The sequence below is a fragment of the Aythya fuligula genome, chromosome 2, assembly GCF_009819795.1.
Source record: "Aythya fuligula isolate bAytFul2 chromosome 2, bAytFul2.pri, whole genome shotgun sequence".
Classification (NCBI taxonomy): Eukaryota; Metazoa; Chordata; class Aves; order Anseriformes; family Anatidae; genus Aythya; species Aythya fuligula.
Genome location: NC_045560.1, coordinates 95,609,197 through 95,627,387, shown reverse-complemented (window position 1 = coordinate 95,627,387; position 18,191 = coordinate 95,609,197). Strand labels below are relative to the sequence as shown.

The 18,191-nt window shown below is 38.6% G+C and overlaps 1 protein-coding gene across 1 annotated transcript in view; it reads right to left on the bottom strand.

The window, feature by feature from the left end:
- Nucleotides 1–18,191, bottom strand: part of TMEFF1 (transmembrane protein with EGF like and two follistatin like domains 1) — a 121,870-nt gene that overhangs the window by 53,285 nt on the left and 50,394 nt on the right. The window contains exon 2 of the mRNA XM_032181236.1: nt 79–188. Coding sequence (XP_032037127.1) covers nt 79–188 — 110 coding nt within the window. The remainder of the gene's footprint in view (nt 1–78; nt 189–18,191) is intronic.

Genomic DNA, 18,191 nt, shown 5'->3' with positions numbered 1-18,191 from the left:
TTTTAAGCAGTGACTGTGTAAATACTTCAATATGCCTGGAAAAGCAGAAAGACAAACGGCAAAGTGAGCAGTCCTTACCTGGAACTGACAGGCACATTTCAGGCCATCGCCCTCTTCCTTACACACTCCCCCGTATTTACATGACGATTCATCACACACTCTTACATCAGATTCTCTTACATTTAACTCTGCAAAAAAATAGAGAAAGGAGACAGAAATTGAAATGTGAGTAATCTTGGGGACAACATCCTGCTCCCCAGAGGCAGCTTCCCCTCATCGAACAGCAGCTTCAGCTACACTGCTTCACCACACAAGGAGGTGCATGTTTACACTGCCAAAATCACGTCACATGTCCTCCCTGCCAGGATTGCCCCCAGTACAAACCCTTTCTCCAGAGAAGTGAGGTCTAGTTGAAGCCGGGACCCTAACATGAGTGTTAGCCTGTGCTTCTCACCAGCTACAGCTTTTTGCCTGGTTTGCCCTGAAAGGCTTGAGAAAGAACAAAAGATACAACTACAGGGTGTCTCCGCCCTGTTCTCCAGTCTCCAGCTCACCCAGACCATTATCCTCCAGCCTAAAAATAAACTGAAGTGTGTTTAAACTATTATAATTTGTTCGCACTGTAGGAGCCAGAGTAATGAACCAGAGCCCTTCTGTCTCAGCTGCTGCATAAAAATATGGAACAAAAATACAGTTCCTGCCCCACTGAGCTTGCAGCAGAGGTACAACCAGCAAACTGTCTTGAGGAGCACAGTGAAAGCAAGAGGTTGATACATCCACTGGACAAGTAGAAGTGTTAACACAATGGCTGCTTATATGGTGTCAAGATTTTGGGGCATATATTCTTCTGAAATTTATATTTTCTTTTGAAATATACATTTAATTTGAGATATATATAGAAAAAAAAGAAGAGTAGAAGGTACTGGGGAGATAATGGAAGCAGTGTTAGCCAAATGCGTCCTCACAGGTTCAGTGGAACAGTGCTGTTGCTATTGATTGCAATGAAAAGGTGAAAATAACACCATGGGTGCCAGAAAAATCCACTACCTGTGTTTAAGAGTGCAATGAATGATAGTCCTCAAAAGGTCCTCGTGTGCTTGGGCTCGAGTTAGAAACCTGCAGGACTCTACATTAACACTACCCACTAAGAGATTCATTGACAGCATTATTTTTTGAAAATAAAGTCTGTGACTTTTAATAAGCAAGCTCTATCCCAACAGCTAGCTTAAACAAAACACTGAATACCAGCAATTCAGAAATGGGGAAAGGTAGGACAAAACTAGAAGACAATAATTCTCACTGCCACTTGCAGTCTGAAATAGGAAGTTGCCCTCCTGCTCACAGTAGTGTTCACACTTTTGTATAGCAGTGACAGACACCCCCTAAAAATACTCCTCGGGGAATATATAGTGTTATACACTGCCCACATAATTTATATAAATAAATATGTAATATATAATAATTTACCTTTTAAATTATGCTACAATGTGTTATATACTTCCATATTTAACATAGTGTAAAACGTATTTTTTCATAGCACTAAAGGTACAGGAGTATAGCTCATCAGAAGGCCCAGTTGTAATCCCCATGTTTTGTTAACTGTGACAAAAAAAATTGAAAAAATATTGATTTTTTTTTTTTTCTATATGTCCATCATTCACAAAGACATAAATGAAGAGGGCAATGCATGTAACATGGGGTGGTTAGATATCCTGGTTGCCATCACAACCCCGTGCACGTGTTCTCTAATGTTATTCTTAATGTCACCATTTATCAAGTGTGATTGCTGCGTTGTAGGACCCGAGTTAATGTGACAGAACATTGCAGCTTTTCAATTTGGTGTGTTCATAATTTGCTCCTGAAGGAAATGTGCATTTCTTTCTCCTTGTGAAGATCTGCTCTGGGAAGATGAACAAACTATCAAGATTAATTAAGAGGAAATGATTGTCATATCTGAAAGAAGAATCCACGTTTTGGTGAAACTGCATTTCAGAGAATGTAATTTATAGAAGTGAGTAACCAGACCAACAAATTACAGTGCTAACAGCTTTCAAAATCCTCTTCTCCAGAGATCAGTACAGTAAAGAGATGGGGGGCCCCCATTCTCAGCTCCTTCCCTCTTTAACCAAGCTCACTCTACTTGGTGCTATGCACTCTCCAGCACCTCATATCACCTCTTGGCAGCTGCAACTCATGCTTGAAATCCTGAGGGTCTTTCCCCTCTGGCAATTTCCATCTGCTCAAGCAATTTACTGCAGACTTTCTGCAACCTCTCCCAGTGTAAATCACAGGATCACAGCACTGGTGAGGCTGGCAGGGCCCTCTGGAGGCCACCTGGTCCAACCCCTGCTCCAGCAGGGACACCCAGAGCAGGCCGCCCAGGGCAACGACTAGGTGGCTTTTGGAGATCTCCAAGGAGGAGACCCCACAGCCTCTCTGGGCAGCCTGTGCCAGTGCTGTCACCCACACAGCACACAGGTGCTCCCTGGTGGTCATACAGAACTTCCTGTGTCCCAGTCTGTGCCCACTGCCTCTGCTCCTGGCACTGGGCACTAGTGAAAAGAGCCTGGCTCCATCCCCTTTCAACCCTCCCTTCAGGTATTTACACACATCAATGAGATCCCCTCCAAGCCTTCTCTCTAGGCTGAATGCTCCCAGCTCTCAGCCTCTCCTCATAAGAGGGGTGCTCCAGTCCCTCCATCATTTTTGTTGCCCTTTGTTGGACAGAAGATCAAATGTACACCTCTCACCCAGTGCTGAACCCCTGGCTGCAGAAAAGAGCCTATTCTCCATTGGCAAGGGACCTCACTTTTGGGGAGGGATGGAGGGTGAGTCAGACAGTCCCCAGCTGGCAGTTCAGCATCAAGGCTGACCCAGAGATGCACTTGTTCCCAACTCAGCTATTTCTCGAACTGCAAAAGCCAGCGAGAAAGATTTCAGGACAAAACTAGAACAGGAGATGGGAAGATGAGGGTGAGGAATCAGCCCTTGTGAGTCCCCCTCCCCACTAGAAACTCAGACTTAATTAAAAAAAATCCTCAAGAGGAATTAAGATGACAGAAAAAATACAGCTATTACTCTGCTGCTTAATTTTCAGAGTGGACTGTCTTTCTTTCCATATAAATCATAAATACTGATTACAAGCTTTTTTTCATAACCCTGACAGGGAAGGTTACTCAGAGACTTGGAGCCAAAGTGGTTTTCCGAAACCATATGAAAGACAAGATAGCCTGGTGGCTGGCAGTTGAATCTGACAAATGAACTTTATTCTACTTTAGGATGTCATCTAATCCCTGCTTCCATTCAGTAGCAAACTCAAGTAGCAGTAAAATCAAAGCTCTGACATATGTATGATTACATTCGATGAAATCACTAGAACTGAGAAGTGTGGTGGCCGTAATGAATTCCACATCTATAGAGTTTTGTTCACAAATGAATAAATGAGAATGGATGTTAATAGAGCGGTGTGAAGAGGAGCAGGAGATGTCTTGCATGTCTGAAATATGCTCTCTCTTGAATGGAATCCCCATAGAGAAAGAATTAAAGTGGAGTTTCTGCGATTATTTCCAGAAGAATGGCATCATTATCATCATATGTGAGAACAGACCTATAAATAGAGGAAGGACATGCAGCAAATGGTTTAGCATAATTTCTTATATGTTTCCTCAATGCCTATCACAATTCATTTCCTAGACTTTTAGCAGGTATAAATAAGAGAAAGCCTCAGTATAATTCATTACATACAGGGGGAAGATTTTAAGTAGTAATCCATCAGCTCCCAGGGGAAAATATAATTAGCGCAATTAAGCCAAGCTTCCAAATTTAAGATAAAAGTAATTTCCAAAGACCTGAACTGCAGTATTTCACGTGACTTGCTGGTATCTGTTCAACCAGTATGCTTCCTGGTGGGGTGAGGAGTGACCTGCACAGAGCAGCTTGCAGGAATTTGTCTGCACATCCTCAAGGTCTTTTTGCTTTTTTTTTATGCTCTTTTTGAGAGAAATTCACCTTGTGATAATCTGACACATTAATAAAAATAAGTAAAGCCTTCTCCATTTTGATTCCTTTCAGAGAGTTCAAAATACAGCACAATACAAGTAGCTGGAGATTGCCTTTTTGTCTGTGACCTCAAAATGCACTGCTCTGAGGCATGAACCTCTAGTACCAAGCTAAATTACACATGTTGAAATTCTGAACCCAAAGATGAAATCCAATTTGTAGTTTAAGTACGCCACACATGTTGCTTCCATCTGGATACCTAGAGAATAAAATAATATAAAATCTAGCATGGGCAAATCCAGTAATTTCATAAGCAATTTGTTTTTTCAAAACTCATGGGTCTCCCGATGTTGGCAGTTGTACATAATAATGGTGGAGGGATATAAGGAAACAAAAAGCACCTTTCCCACAAGCAGTTGAGTGGGTGGGTTCACTGGCAGTGTCACCAGCTACAGCCCTCCTGAATATTTCAGCTGTGCCAGGGAAATCCTCTCTCTGCCCATCTGCCTTTGCCTTCTGTTCCCTATGGATAAGAGCCTGATCAGGTGAGGTGCTGGGACCCTCTGCCTTTTCCTCTGGACCTATGGGTTTGGTACAAGAAGGGAGCAACTTGCTCTGTTCTTACCAGAGGGGAAGGGCAGGATAGTGTGGGATGGCAGCACACTGCTATTTTTTTGAAAGTTTGTTCTTAGTGAAACCAAGCTTTAAATTAGGGCACACAACCTCTTGTGGAAGTCATATACAGACACACATAGACACAGCTGGGAAATCTCAGAAAGGGGCTGTTCCTCTACAGTTTACAAGACCCCTCCATCCTCCAAACAAACACATACACCTACAGATTGTAAGATTGTAAGAACAGCTGGAGTGGGTCAGCATTTGTGTAGGAAGAAGTGGTCTGAGGAGAAAATATATTGTGTAAGGGTATGCTCAAGTCTGCAAAGTATACTAAAGATAGTGGCATTATGACTGGATGAGCCCTCAGCACCATGGAAGAGAGTCAAAATCTGAAGAGCAGAAAACCTATTTGATTTTAGGAGTCAACCTTAAGACTCTGGTTTGGCTTCTCTGCCTGATGATGGTTCTGCTTTTGGCAAACTACTTAGGAATGACTAGAGAACTTAATGGGAAAATGAAACAGAACAGAACAAAACAACAACAACAACAAAACGCAAACAACAGAGAAACAAAAAATAAAATCATCCCCTTAAAGACTATGAAGTTGAGCTGTTCATTTGACAAGTGCAGTAATAACCTGGGTCTTAACTCTAACAAAGCTTCACTTGCCAGTCACACCTTTTGCTTCACACTATGGGTGACAGACCTGTGCCTCAGTTGCTGCCAAGCACAGCCTGTCCACTTAAACCACAAAGGTGGCTTTGAGGGACAAAACTGGTAAATAAAACTACTGAAAAATTAATGGAGAAAAAAAAAAAAAAAGATTTTCCAGGAAATGTTTTGGATGCCCCAGGCATATCTCTGCTAGCCTCCAGCTTCCTGACATCATTTTCCTGACAATTCCCTGACATCACCTTCCACAACTCCTGTGCTCTCTTTCTGCGGCAAAAAGCAAAGCTAGGAGCCAAACCCACTGAACATAAGCCAAATGCTGAAGGTGATGTGTTGTTCCACCTCCTTCATGCCTTTGTGGCAAAGGTGGTTTATTTTAAAACAAGTCAGCACACACTGTGCAGACATGCACGTGTACACAAACAGGTCTGTGGAAAGGAAGCCCCCAGGCTTTGCATCAGTTTCTTTGACACCTGTCACTGATGCCATTTTAAGAAAACACCTAGTATTTACTCCCTTTTTTTCTTCATCTCATGTCCATAAAGTGCTTCTCTGAGACACAATTAATCCTAGAAGACAGTGAATGAGCAGCTACTGCTATGTCCCTTATTTAGTAATTGATGAGCAGTCTCTGCATTAGGTTATCCATATCATTACAGAACAGAACAGAACAGAACAGATCGATTGGAAGGTACCTACACATATCATTTAGTCCAATTGCCTGACCACTTCAGGGCTAACCAAAAGTTAAAGCATATTTTTGAGGGCATTATCCAAACATTTCTTGAACTCTGACAGGCATGGGGCACCAAGCTCCTCTCTAGAAGCCTGTTTATTTGCTGTCTCACGTCTGTTTCAGCAATTGTGGATTACAAAAATCATGACAATTTGCATGATAGAGTTTATAACTGTTGACTCTCTTCTCAGAAATGGTCTGAGGTTATTGGGAGCAGCCAAGGGGAGTAGTCAAGCCTTTCAGACTAACTTAGTAATTATTTGTCCAAATAAATACCACATGCTTGTGGCAGATAAGTCAAAGCAAGTCGCAGTGGACCATACTGTTTTGTTCATATGAAAACATATTTTTTTACAGAGGAAAAACACAACCAACCTACCAAACAAACAAATAAAATGGAAAATAAGATAAACTCTACTGGGAAATGATTCAAAGATAAGGAGGATACCGTTCAGACATGGTACATCTACTTTGAAGATAACTGTTGTTGCTGATTTGAGGTGTCAAATTTAAGAAAGGAACAATTTAGAAGAAATTATGAAGGTGGAGAGTGTCATGAGTGGAAAGAAAAGAATGAGGGGAAGAGGTATTTAAAAAATGCAGCCAGAAAGGAGATAGAAAAAAATGAAATATTTAACACTTGACAAATGCAACTGAAACCCTTAAAAACAAAGCAAACGCAACTGAAACCCTTAAAAATCCTTTAAAATGCCTCTTCTGTGATACAGTAGCATTTCCTTTCACAGTTCCATTAGAAGAAAACAATTCATTGAAACAGACCAGGGGTTATGTGGAAAAAAATTGTTAAAATGAATTTCCCTTAAAAACACATACACACATACACACACACACACACAAAATAAATAAATAAATAAAAAATCAACAACTGTAGTCTAATGGACTTAAGATGCTCCCAGACATTTCTTTAATTGGTCAACTAATGGATGCATTAAGTGGCTGATAGCAAATGTGCTGCTTTCAAAGAAACTTTAAGCAGTATTACAGGACTAGTAAAACCTGTTTTGTTGTGTCTTGATGCAATATTTAAGACTCAATTGTGCAGAAAAAAAAAAAAAAAAGCAAAAAAAAAAAAAAAAGCTATATTTTGGCTCTTGAGAATGCTAACTGAGTGAATAAAGCTTGAAATATTTCCCTAAAACTACTTTTACAAGACTGCATTACCATCTGATTGCTTAAGTGCCGTCCAATCTACCTAGGATGACTATACTTTCACATTTCTAGTCACGATAATCTCCTTTTAAAACAGAGAAAACAGAATGCATACGTGCTGCTAAAGTAATTAGTATTCTTGCACACAATAGGAAACCGGAGCAAATTTTAACAACTAGCACTCACACAGCAAGGTAACAAGATTGGCTTTGAACTTGAGAGTCTCCCACACTGCAATTATTCACATTACCACTATGCCTCAGAGTAACTCTATTCAGTGTGAAAAAAGTGAGGAAAGTGTCAGAGTGATGAGTGTTTGGATGACAGTTCTGTCAAAATATTGGATTCAGCCCATGGTGCATTTCTGTTTCCATCATACAAAGAAAAAAAAAGTATTTGTGGAGAAAGTTGAGGCACTTTTTTTGTTATATTAAAAGCTTTGACAATATTTCAGAAATTATGTATAATCTGTAGGTGAATATTTCAGCAAATCATACAAATTGACTAGCTGTGCAACTGCTTGGAGACAGCCAAAGATGCAGGGAGAGAACCTGAAATGTTTTTCTCTCTCAGAGACACTTATGCTGGTACAAGGGTTAGGTGGCACAGCCATGTGGCCATCAGGGCACAGATCTGGCACTTTTTTTCTGCTAGCAATCATCCAGGCATTGCCTTAAAAACTTGTCTGCAAAGCAGAATCTGTCTTACTACAAAAAAGTATTGAATGTCATTATACAAGGCTGTTACAAAGAAGTTAGCATGCTACTGCATATTTTTACATAGAATTAAAATATTAGGAAAACAACAACAACAACAACAACAACAACAACAACAACAAAATGTGCCTCTATAGCATATTTACAGCAAGTTTAGTTACAACATGTAGTATCAATCCTTAGGGTAGTTTCCAGGGAAATGAAGGCTGTGGAGTACAGTGACTCTCCAAAGGTGCCTCTGTTGGTTTCTTCCAGCAACTGTTGCACTCACTGGGCAGTTTTCCTCAAATCTGACAGTGGCAGAGGCATGACACAATGACCTTCCTATAGGTTTACGAAAAATCAGTGGCTGCTTGGAGAAGAGAGGTCCAAATTCATGCTAATTGGAGGAGCTGAGGGAATGTACACTGCGACAAGGCTTGCGTGATCAAACCGTAAACACATTCAAAATTAGCAGTCGCTAACTGTTTTCCAGTCATGGTGCTATTATGATCATTATATGTTGTGACTTGGAAATCGAAATTTGGATGATGTTAACACTTCCAAACACATGGGCTTTTTAGAGCTGCTCAGAGACATTACATAGCGCACAGGTGATGGTAAAATCAGGAATGCTTCAGCTGAAGGCAGCTGTAAAATTTATTTCCATGGGGCCTGAATGCCCATGATAGTACTACTTCTGTCTTTCTTTTACAAAATTGCAAGGTATACTGACAAAATATATCTTCCCAAATTTAGGAATGTGTCCAGTCTCTAGTTAAAGGAACCGCCACAGCTCTGTCCCATGTCAAACGCAACTTTTCAGCTTACTTTTAAGGTTTGAAAAGCAACATTCTGCAGCCAGCCAAAGGTACACTTGGATGACCAAGGAAATATGTGAGATAATTGATGTGCTGCTAAGCGCTACTGCCCGTACAAATGGATGCACTCTGGTGGGATAACTTAAAAAACAGTGCTTTTACACTTCACCAGCTCATTTCAACTAGTGGGACTCCTATGAAATTTTTCATTTGCATAAATTATACTGTTAATTCTTGACAGTTGTGCAGGATGTGCATGTACGGCCAGTGGGAAAATGTTATTTGTCCTTGTTCTCTTAATCACTACTTGCTCTTTGTCTCTCAGTCTTAGGAATAAATGGTCAAATACCTAAAACATTTTCAAGTTTCTTGCTAAGTGTATGAGGTATTTCTCCCCCAGCCTTCAGACTGGGGTTCCTCACTTGTTTCCTAGCACCATTCCCAGTGTAAGAACCAAGCAGGCAAGTATACTGCTCCTGAGGAATTTATAGCTTTGGCTACTCCATCTTCTTCCTGAAAAAATCTTTCTATGCCTAATTACAAATCAAGGTGAACATTTCAGTTGTGTTCCTTAAGGACAATTGTTTTCCTAAGCCTAGAGCCTAGCCTCCATTCCTAGAGCAATGACAGGCTATTCTAACACTCCCAAACAGAGCTCTCCTTTATACCTAGAGCAGTATCGCTCCTGAAAAACTTGAAGGCCTAAGCAAAGTAAAATGGTGTTAAAATCAATACCGAGGCACAAAATTAGTCGCCATAAGCATTACAGATAATTTCTTCTTTGATCTGTAGGTGATATACGTCACTCAAATTGATTCTGAATTGTGGTATAACATTGGTCAAATTCTAATCCCCTTTGTGCCACAAAACTTGCTTGTTAGTTTTTCTTTAGTCCAATTTGCCACATTAAGTTCTGGATTAGAGATGTCACATCTTGTCAAGACTCCAGGATTGCTGGGTTTGTTTACAGGTAGGAAATGGATGGCTAATGGATCTACATAGTCACAGAGATAAAAGCCCAGCCCTTCTGTTGTTTGCTCCTCACTTCAATTTCTTCTGCAGCAAAAGAGAAACATGCCACAGTGTGAACAGCTGTGCAATGCAATGAGGACATAATCTTTCTATAAGGGTTTCAGTATTCCCTTCTCCCCAGTCACTGCTTGCAGAACTCTCTGCTGCTGTGCCAGAGAAAGCAACACTCACCTCTGTGAGCATGAGTGAGAGAAGCAGTAAAAGTGCCTGATCATGATTTGTTGTTGCAGAAATAAAAGCTGAAGTCAGTGGAAGCTTGAGCACAGCAGAATTGTGTCCGTTTACCACCAAGCCTGGACATTTTCTTTGCTCCCAAGGTCACATCAACACAGGCTTGACTTCAGTGTTCTGGAAGTCCCAGCATGAAACTGGACTGGTCTCCAACCCCCTCCCAGAGCACAAAACGATAGTAATTTTTTTCAGAAGCTGTAAAAACTCAGTAATGCCACCCCTGGGTTAGGATGTGTCCTCCAGCAGCCTCAGAAAAGGGTATCTATTGTTTCACCTCTGTGACATCTGGATAACAAATTACACAAAATGAAAGCATGAACCTTTTTGGCACAACAAAGGGTGTGTAGAAATTCAGGCTCTGCCCATGGATTTACAATTTCCTCTAATGAAAATTACAGAAGTTGCTTGGATCCTGTCTGTTTTACTATTTTAAAGATATCTGGGGGACTATGAAATCAAAACTTTTTTTTTTTTTTTTCTATATTCCTTTTTAAAATAAGTTATTTATAATCATTACTTATTAAATGTTATTACTTATTAAGTATTAAATAGTAAGGATAATGAAAAATGCTAAAGATAATGAAAAATGCTAGAGAAAACCAACACTTTTTCATGGTCCTTTGAAGATAAACCAATAAACAGGATTGAGATAGGTTATACAGAATCGATCAGATTATTACATAGACAATGTATACTATGCAGATTATGAATGGCTCAAAAAATGGTATGTGTCATAGGGAAAAATATGAAAAAAAATGCAAAATAAATATATACATGTATTCCAGACCAAATCTTTTCCGTAATAATATTTTCAGGGTTCAGTATTGACTCCTATGTTACTCTCCTCCCCTTCCACTTTCCCATTATTCCAAATATTTTCCCTTTAGGCTTATAAAGACAGAAGAAATAAAAAACTATCTGGAATACTAAATCCTTTAGTTTCTCAGATATAAAAACAAGAAAGAAAGGGAGGCTTTTGGTCAATTTTCTAGAAAATAGTATTGTCTTCAAAGTCGTTTTGGATGAGGAATGACCCTATTTGAAATGAGATTTCACCACTTAACACACATAATCTGAGTCTCCAGTCCTATAAATGCCTGGACAGAGACTTAATCTTGAGCATATGTGTGATCTAAATAAAGCAAATGGAATTGATCATGTGTAAGATTAAGAATGCCTTTAAGTGCTTGTAGGATCAAGGACACAAGTGATTCTTTAAGGACCTAATTTTTATGCAAATAATAATTATCTTTACTAGGGCTTCAGTCTATTAGAGACAAGTGTGTAGAATTACAGTCCAGAGAAGTATTTTAAGTCACCATTTTTTCCTCATACTTGAAACCTCCCTTTAAAAGTGACAGAAAATATCTGACAAAGAGTTGTCAGATAGTATATTAATCTATCCTTAATTATTTATGATCTAAGGGGAAAATGCTGCTGTCTGCAAGATGACTCTATAACATAAATCTAAAACATGGCCTCTAAATATCTTAAATTTTAAACATCACTCATTACTTGCAGTCATTATCATTAACAAGTATGTGGAATATTACAATACCTAGTGGATGCAGTGCAGATCTGATCCCCCTCCTGAAAGGCATAGGTAAGAGCCAATTCATGTCTTACAACATAAGCAGAGAAGTCATACAAACTGTGATAAAAATCAGATATTACTCTGCCCATTTCACTGGAGGAGGAAGGAAAGTATAGAGAGACAAAGATTACAACAGAAGACCAAGGCAGAATGCCACATCAAACTCATCCAGTTGTTTTGCTACCAGGTTCTCTTTGCTCAGTTTGATCACCTTCCCTTTACTAGAAACACCTTCAATGCTACACCTAGAAAATTGGAATGGCCACCAAAAATGAAGCAGACATAAAAGACTTAGGGAGTAAAAGAAATGTTAACTCTCTAAAGCTCCTAATGCAAACTGAAGAGTTATATTGATGTATAAACGCAGCTTGTACGACTCATTTGCTGTATTCAAATAGCTGATAATCGCTGCTCAGGAGTCCAGCTGTGCAGTTGTGATAGAGCTTAATGCAGATAATGCCATGCACACTAGAAATGCTTTATACTCCTGCTAGAAAAATAAAAAAATAAATAAATAAAAATAAAAATAAAAAACTTGTTTTTTCAGGAACACAGTGTGGGGGGCTGGTTCCTGTACAGCAATGCATGGGAAGATGGGGGAGTCTGAACACACTTTTGAGGTGTGTTTTGACCTAAGGAGGGTGAGACAGAGAAGAAAAGAAGACCAGAAAGAGAAGCATAAGTTGGGATCAACCAAGCATAATACCATTCTTCAGAAAGGGAAGAGCTCATGCCCATGCAGGCTGTTTTTGTGAAAGAAGTTCCCATGCATACAGCACTAGTTTTCTGATGCAGACACCTCATCTCCTCTCTCTTCCTCTCTCCCTCTTTCCAGTCACCTGAAGTTTCCAGGAAGGGATCCATGCCTCAGGTAACTCTCTTAGGAGAAACCACTTCTGCAAGCCTCTGTTACTGGTGTCACTCAAGGCTGATTGAATATGTGGAGTAAGCTGCTGGACCTGGAGTATCCAAATGACACTTTCCAAAAATGTTAGCAAGTTACCTGTCTTCTCAAGGTAATGAATGTAACAGAGTTTTTGAAAACATCATAAGACTTCAAACCTGTAATAAATCTTATTGTCTGAGTTTAGAAAACTGGAAGAATCAGCCAAACTTACACATGAATTCCTGAAAGAAATGCATAATGTCCAAGCTGTTGCAAACATAGGGAATTAGGATCAAACCATGACTGAAGTTGTGGTCACAGGACAGGAAGATCTTCACGCCAGGAGAAAATTTTTAATCTAATTAAAGTTCTCAGTGACTGAAACCATCATCTATCTGGAGGAGTCTAACTTGCCTTCACTAGAGAAAAACAGCAAAGTATGTCCCATGTCACAAGAACCTACTCAGGGTTACTTCCTGTCTCCAATTGAATATCTAAGCAGACAGAGTTGCAGATGGAGGTAACACCTTCTGTGGCAATGCAGTTAACACTACAACCACCTGTCTGCACTAGTATTTTCAATGTTGATAGAGACTGACGGAGCTGAGGCAAAGAAAAATCTTGCAGAAAACAGTCTTCTCGTAATGTTAATGGTTAAGGATTTTTTGAATAATCTCAGTCAAGCTCTTTTAGCAAGAATGCAATTGATGCTGCTGATTGATTCTTTGTACGTTGGATTACTGAAGGGCCTGTGAAAACAAATAACTGGAAATATCTTCCCTGCAACTCCCAAATGCTGTTCACAACAGTTTCATATAAACACAACCTTACTTGTTACCAGGTGAGGGAAATCAGCAGGGCCTCCTGGCCATCTCTTACATACTATATTCTGCTCCCAGCAGCTGTAAATTCAACACTTCACTAAGCATTAAATTTACTCTCAAGAAACATTTTCTAAGAGAGGCGACAGAGTTATTGCACTGTTGTGGCTGTGGAGGCAGATGGCAGTATGCCAAAACTCCAAGAAAATTTTAAATTAGAAATCTGACCATCTGCTATAGGTGGAAAAAAAAGGTTTTTAGACCCAGGCTCCTCCCCTAGTTTTGTAATTTTCCTGGTACTGAAATGCATGATGTGGTGTGCAACAGATGCCATATGCTTTCTGACAATTCCTTATTTGCAGCTGATAAACACTGGAACATATTAAATATGAAAGAGATTCAGGAATTCATTCTTAAATTGCATTATGTTCTTCTATTACTCAGCCTATGATAAAGCAGGGGAGTACTTAACAAAAACTTCAAGATACTTTGGGATACTCCCTCTAATAACATCTGGATGCATTTTTTTATTCATTACTTGAAATAGGCAGATTTAAATAAGAACATAACATTTTTGATCACTTTCATCCTAATTAACTGTTCAATAAAGAGTTATGGTGTATCTTTAACCATTAAGGTAAACAGTTGAACACCTTCTTTAAGATGTATGAAAAAATTGAAGGCTGTCATTAGAGAGGAAATAATATTTTTGGTCTTTATCCCTCATATAAGAATGTTATCAAATGATCAATAAATGCACAAGTATAAACTTTTTAATAATGCTTACATGAGTATGGACTATATTTGTTTTGTATAACTCCAAATCACAGCCTACAAAAATTATAAAAATGGACCTGATATGTACATTATATGTGCATGGGTAGGAAAACACACAGTGCCCTGGAACATGGATGAATACTGTGTTCCTACAACTAAAATGTGCACTGCAGTATCTCATTTAATCATTGTTGAGATGCCGATATTAAGATTTTAATTAGGTGTATATATTAACACTAGATTTTAATTATATATATTGTTATAAACCACTATTCAGTATTCAAATTATCACTTTTTTTTTTTTTTTTTTTTTTTTTTTGTCTATTCTGCGGTGGTGGGAGGACAAAACCTCTCAATACATCTAGAGCCATCTATTGACTCAGTGGCTCCTTCAAAAGTCAGCTGCCCTTGTCAATATGAAAAAGAGAAACAAAAAAGGGAACTTGCACAGATGTTCACAGTAGATAAAAGACCTGTAGATGGTTTTGAGTCGCAGGCTTCCTGCAGGAACTGAGCCCAGCCTGTGGGCCACCTCGTTCTTTCCAAGTGTCTTCTGTCTGTATAATGCTCTGTGAGAAAATGCTTTGGGCCTCTGGATCCGTCAAATGCACATCTTTAAAGCAGACAGGCTGAAAGGGACCCATGGAAGAGTATTTCTTCAGTATAGCAGGACTCCAAGACACCCTAAAGGTGTCTAAATCCCAAACACCAAGTCAGCCCCTTTCACACAGAGCACAGATATTTCCAATGTCCACTGTTCAGAGAATATATATATATATATATATAATATTTTTTTTTTCCAGAATGATTTTTGTTATCTGAAGAGGTAGTTGATATGCTTTGAGAATACTAAAAAATCACTAAAACTATTATGAACAGACCAGATTGTTTAGGAACAGAGAAGTCACATTTCCACAGCTGTGACCTTTTAGGATTACTACAGAGAAATGCCAAGGAAACTTGGCCAAGTCTTATTTTTAGTGCATGGCTTTTATAAACAGATCAAACCTGATATGGTGTCCTGATGGGTAATTATGCAGTCACTTTAACAACCTTCCACGCTTAATAAATTTTCCTCACCTCATGCAGGTTTCCCACAAAAAACTGTTTTAGGGCTAATCTCTTGGTGGTTTGGTGACTGTAGGAAAACCTTCTGTCTAAGTAAGGCCATGTGAGGTCTTGAAACAGTAAGATATTAAACACATAAATCTGCTATTGTACTGCAGGACTTCAAAAATATTATTAATAGATACTCTGTAATACCTAAGATACCTGTGGGATTTTGAAAATGATGAACACAAATTTCAAAAGCAAGGTAAATAGTAATTCAGTTAGATCAAAGTACGGAAAAGACTTGATAATAAAGAGAGGTGGAAAGAGTCAGCAAAAGGGTGGCAGACATTAAGGATAAATGACAAAAAGTGTTGGGAGGGGTTTAGTAATTTCACTGAGCTGCTGATAATAGGAGTTTTCAGTATCGCTTATTGCCCATGTAATCATTCTAAAATTGATTTCAAAACAAATTTAACATCTTTATTTTAAATTTAGACTTTAGACTTTCATTAAAAGGACTCACAGCTTGGTGCTTTTTAGAAAGTTTGGGGGAAAAGAACTGGCTAAACACACTCACTGTTTAGAACAGCGTGAGACTTTTATAATGTCTTTTGCCTGTGCCATGTAATTTTACACTTCTTGCTAATAAAACTTCATGCCCTAACTCCCAGTTCATGCACAGATTTTTGAAATGGTCATTAACCAACATGTTAAAATGAAAAACAAACTCTTTGTGTAGAATGCCATCGTACAACACGAACTGGGATGCTCGAGTAAAACCCTACTGCAGATTTCCAAGGTTGTCTCACTTTACATGCCAGAGCTATGGTTTTGTTCCCAGAACAGTAAGTAGCTCATCTACTAAGCACATGAACTAAAGCAGCCCTGGGATCACTCCTCCAGCATGTAGGGGCAAGGGAACACTGGACTGAACATAACCTCTGCTAACTAGCTCGTACGTTGTGAAGCCCAGGAGAGACCCAAAGAAATGTGGTTTTGTTCCTTATCCTTCAATTCTTCCCTCTCACTGTAGAATATCAGTCATCCTGCATTGCTCAGCCGGACAGCATCCTTCTGTGGATGGAAAGGACCTTTAAAATAACATAGCTGACAGACTTCCCAATTTGCTTCAAAGCTCACTAATCCTCTTCTTGGTTCCCAGCTCTATTGTAAAGATGTATGCATCTTACCCATTTTGTAATATGGGGGGAAAAAAAAAAAAAAAAACTTTGAAAAAGTCACATTTTCATGGATAACCAAAAACAACCTTGCACAATTAAGATGACTGCAAACATCCATAATTCAATGCTACCATTAAAATGCAAGATATAAACAAAATGGGCTGAAAAAGTCCATCTTTGAGAAGCATAGTGTAGAAATCATCAACAATTTAATGCCTTATTATTGTGGCTGGGGAAAATTTATTCCATTTTATCTGTGAGCAATCCCAACTTTATTCTTTCTTTGATCACCTCTTATCCTTCTTTTCTGAGGCATGTCTTTGCTTTTCTAATTTTCATGTTACCTTAGGGTCAGATTTTAACATGAAACTTATATTTAACTTTGAACACATACGTATACTACCCTTTGTAGAAGAAATTGGATCCGTGTGGTCTTTGCAAGAAGCACCATCCACGTTCAGAATTTGTAATAAGTAAATGTAACTATTTTAAAGGAAATAAATAAGAAGCTACCTAAAAATAATTATGGGTTGTTGTGGGCTATTTTTATAACTGCTGCCCTACAGTTTTAAACCAACCAGGGAACCAATTGTCATTGTAAACAAAGGCAGAGAATAAAGATGCTAGCAAATCTGATGCAAAAAAGCAATCATATGAGACCAAAAGTATGCAACACAAGTTTACTTCATATGGCAAACTTATAAGCAGTGATGGGTCAGTAGATTTGTTTTTAAAAACACTATTGACTGCAAATAGAGTGCCTTATATTTTCTACAGGAGTAGATAAAAATTATGGTGGCATTGATAATATTCACATTATAGAAATGAAAACAACTCATCTTCCCTAGGTCCAGCACAAGTTACTTTGTGTGGGCAGCAAGACACTGACATCCTCTGATTCTGTCTCATGAGCCCTTTTTCTCACCTTCTATTTATGCTGAGTTCTGGCAAGTCTTTAAATAAGTCATTAAAAATAAATGTAACATTTTCCTTCCTCTTCCTAGTATCTCCATTTGAGATCTAATTCTATAATGGTTTCTGAAAGCAGAGACCTATACAATATAGTACAAAACTCAGAAAATGAAAACATTGCTTCAGTCATCATGGAAGTATTTCCTATCTTTCAGAATGCCTGGATTTTGTACTTCTTACATTATATTCTCACTATTATGGCATTTAAGCTTCCTAATCTAAGTATCTAATATTTCAGATTTCTCTTAAAGGGTCAGGTCTTGTGCTCTCATTTTTAATGATATTTGAACAGGAATTTCTGAATAATGCTCACTCAAGACTACAACATGTTTTAATTATTATTATTTTATTATTTATGCTAAAACTATTAGTATATTTTGTTAATATTTTTATGGTAGCTTTCTACTTCATAACTATCAATATTTTCTATGACAGTCATGAAATAGTGCTTCTTTTTTTTTTTTTTTTTTTTTTTTTTTTTTTTTCTGATCTATGGGTAGGATTTACTTTTAGGATAAACTCTCCAGCCTCTGCATATGAGTGCCCCAGAAGTGTTTCAACTACATAAGAAAGAAATGTAAGCTTAAGAAACAAGAGTGTCTCAGAACTCTAACCAGCCCCACAGTCTAGATAACCAGGGTTCACGGCTGCAGAAGCTGTGATGAATGCTTCTGCCCTGCAGTCTGAGTGCAGAGACAAATTATTTAGCCCTCTGAAAAATCCCTGGAACTTCTACTACTCATGGAAAGAGAAGATGGAAATGACTAGTGGTTTTATTACACTTGCTTGCTATATTCCGGACTATTTTAGAACCAAAATCCTTTAGACAAGGGTTCCTCCTCTAGGCTGTATATCACCCAGGTCAGTGGATATGGCAGAAGCAATGGGGAAAACCACCAACTAAAGCGTTAAGACTGTTTAACATTATTTAAT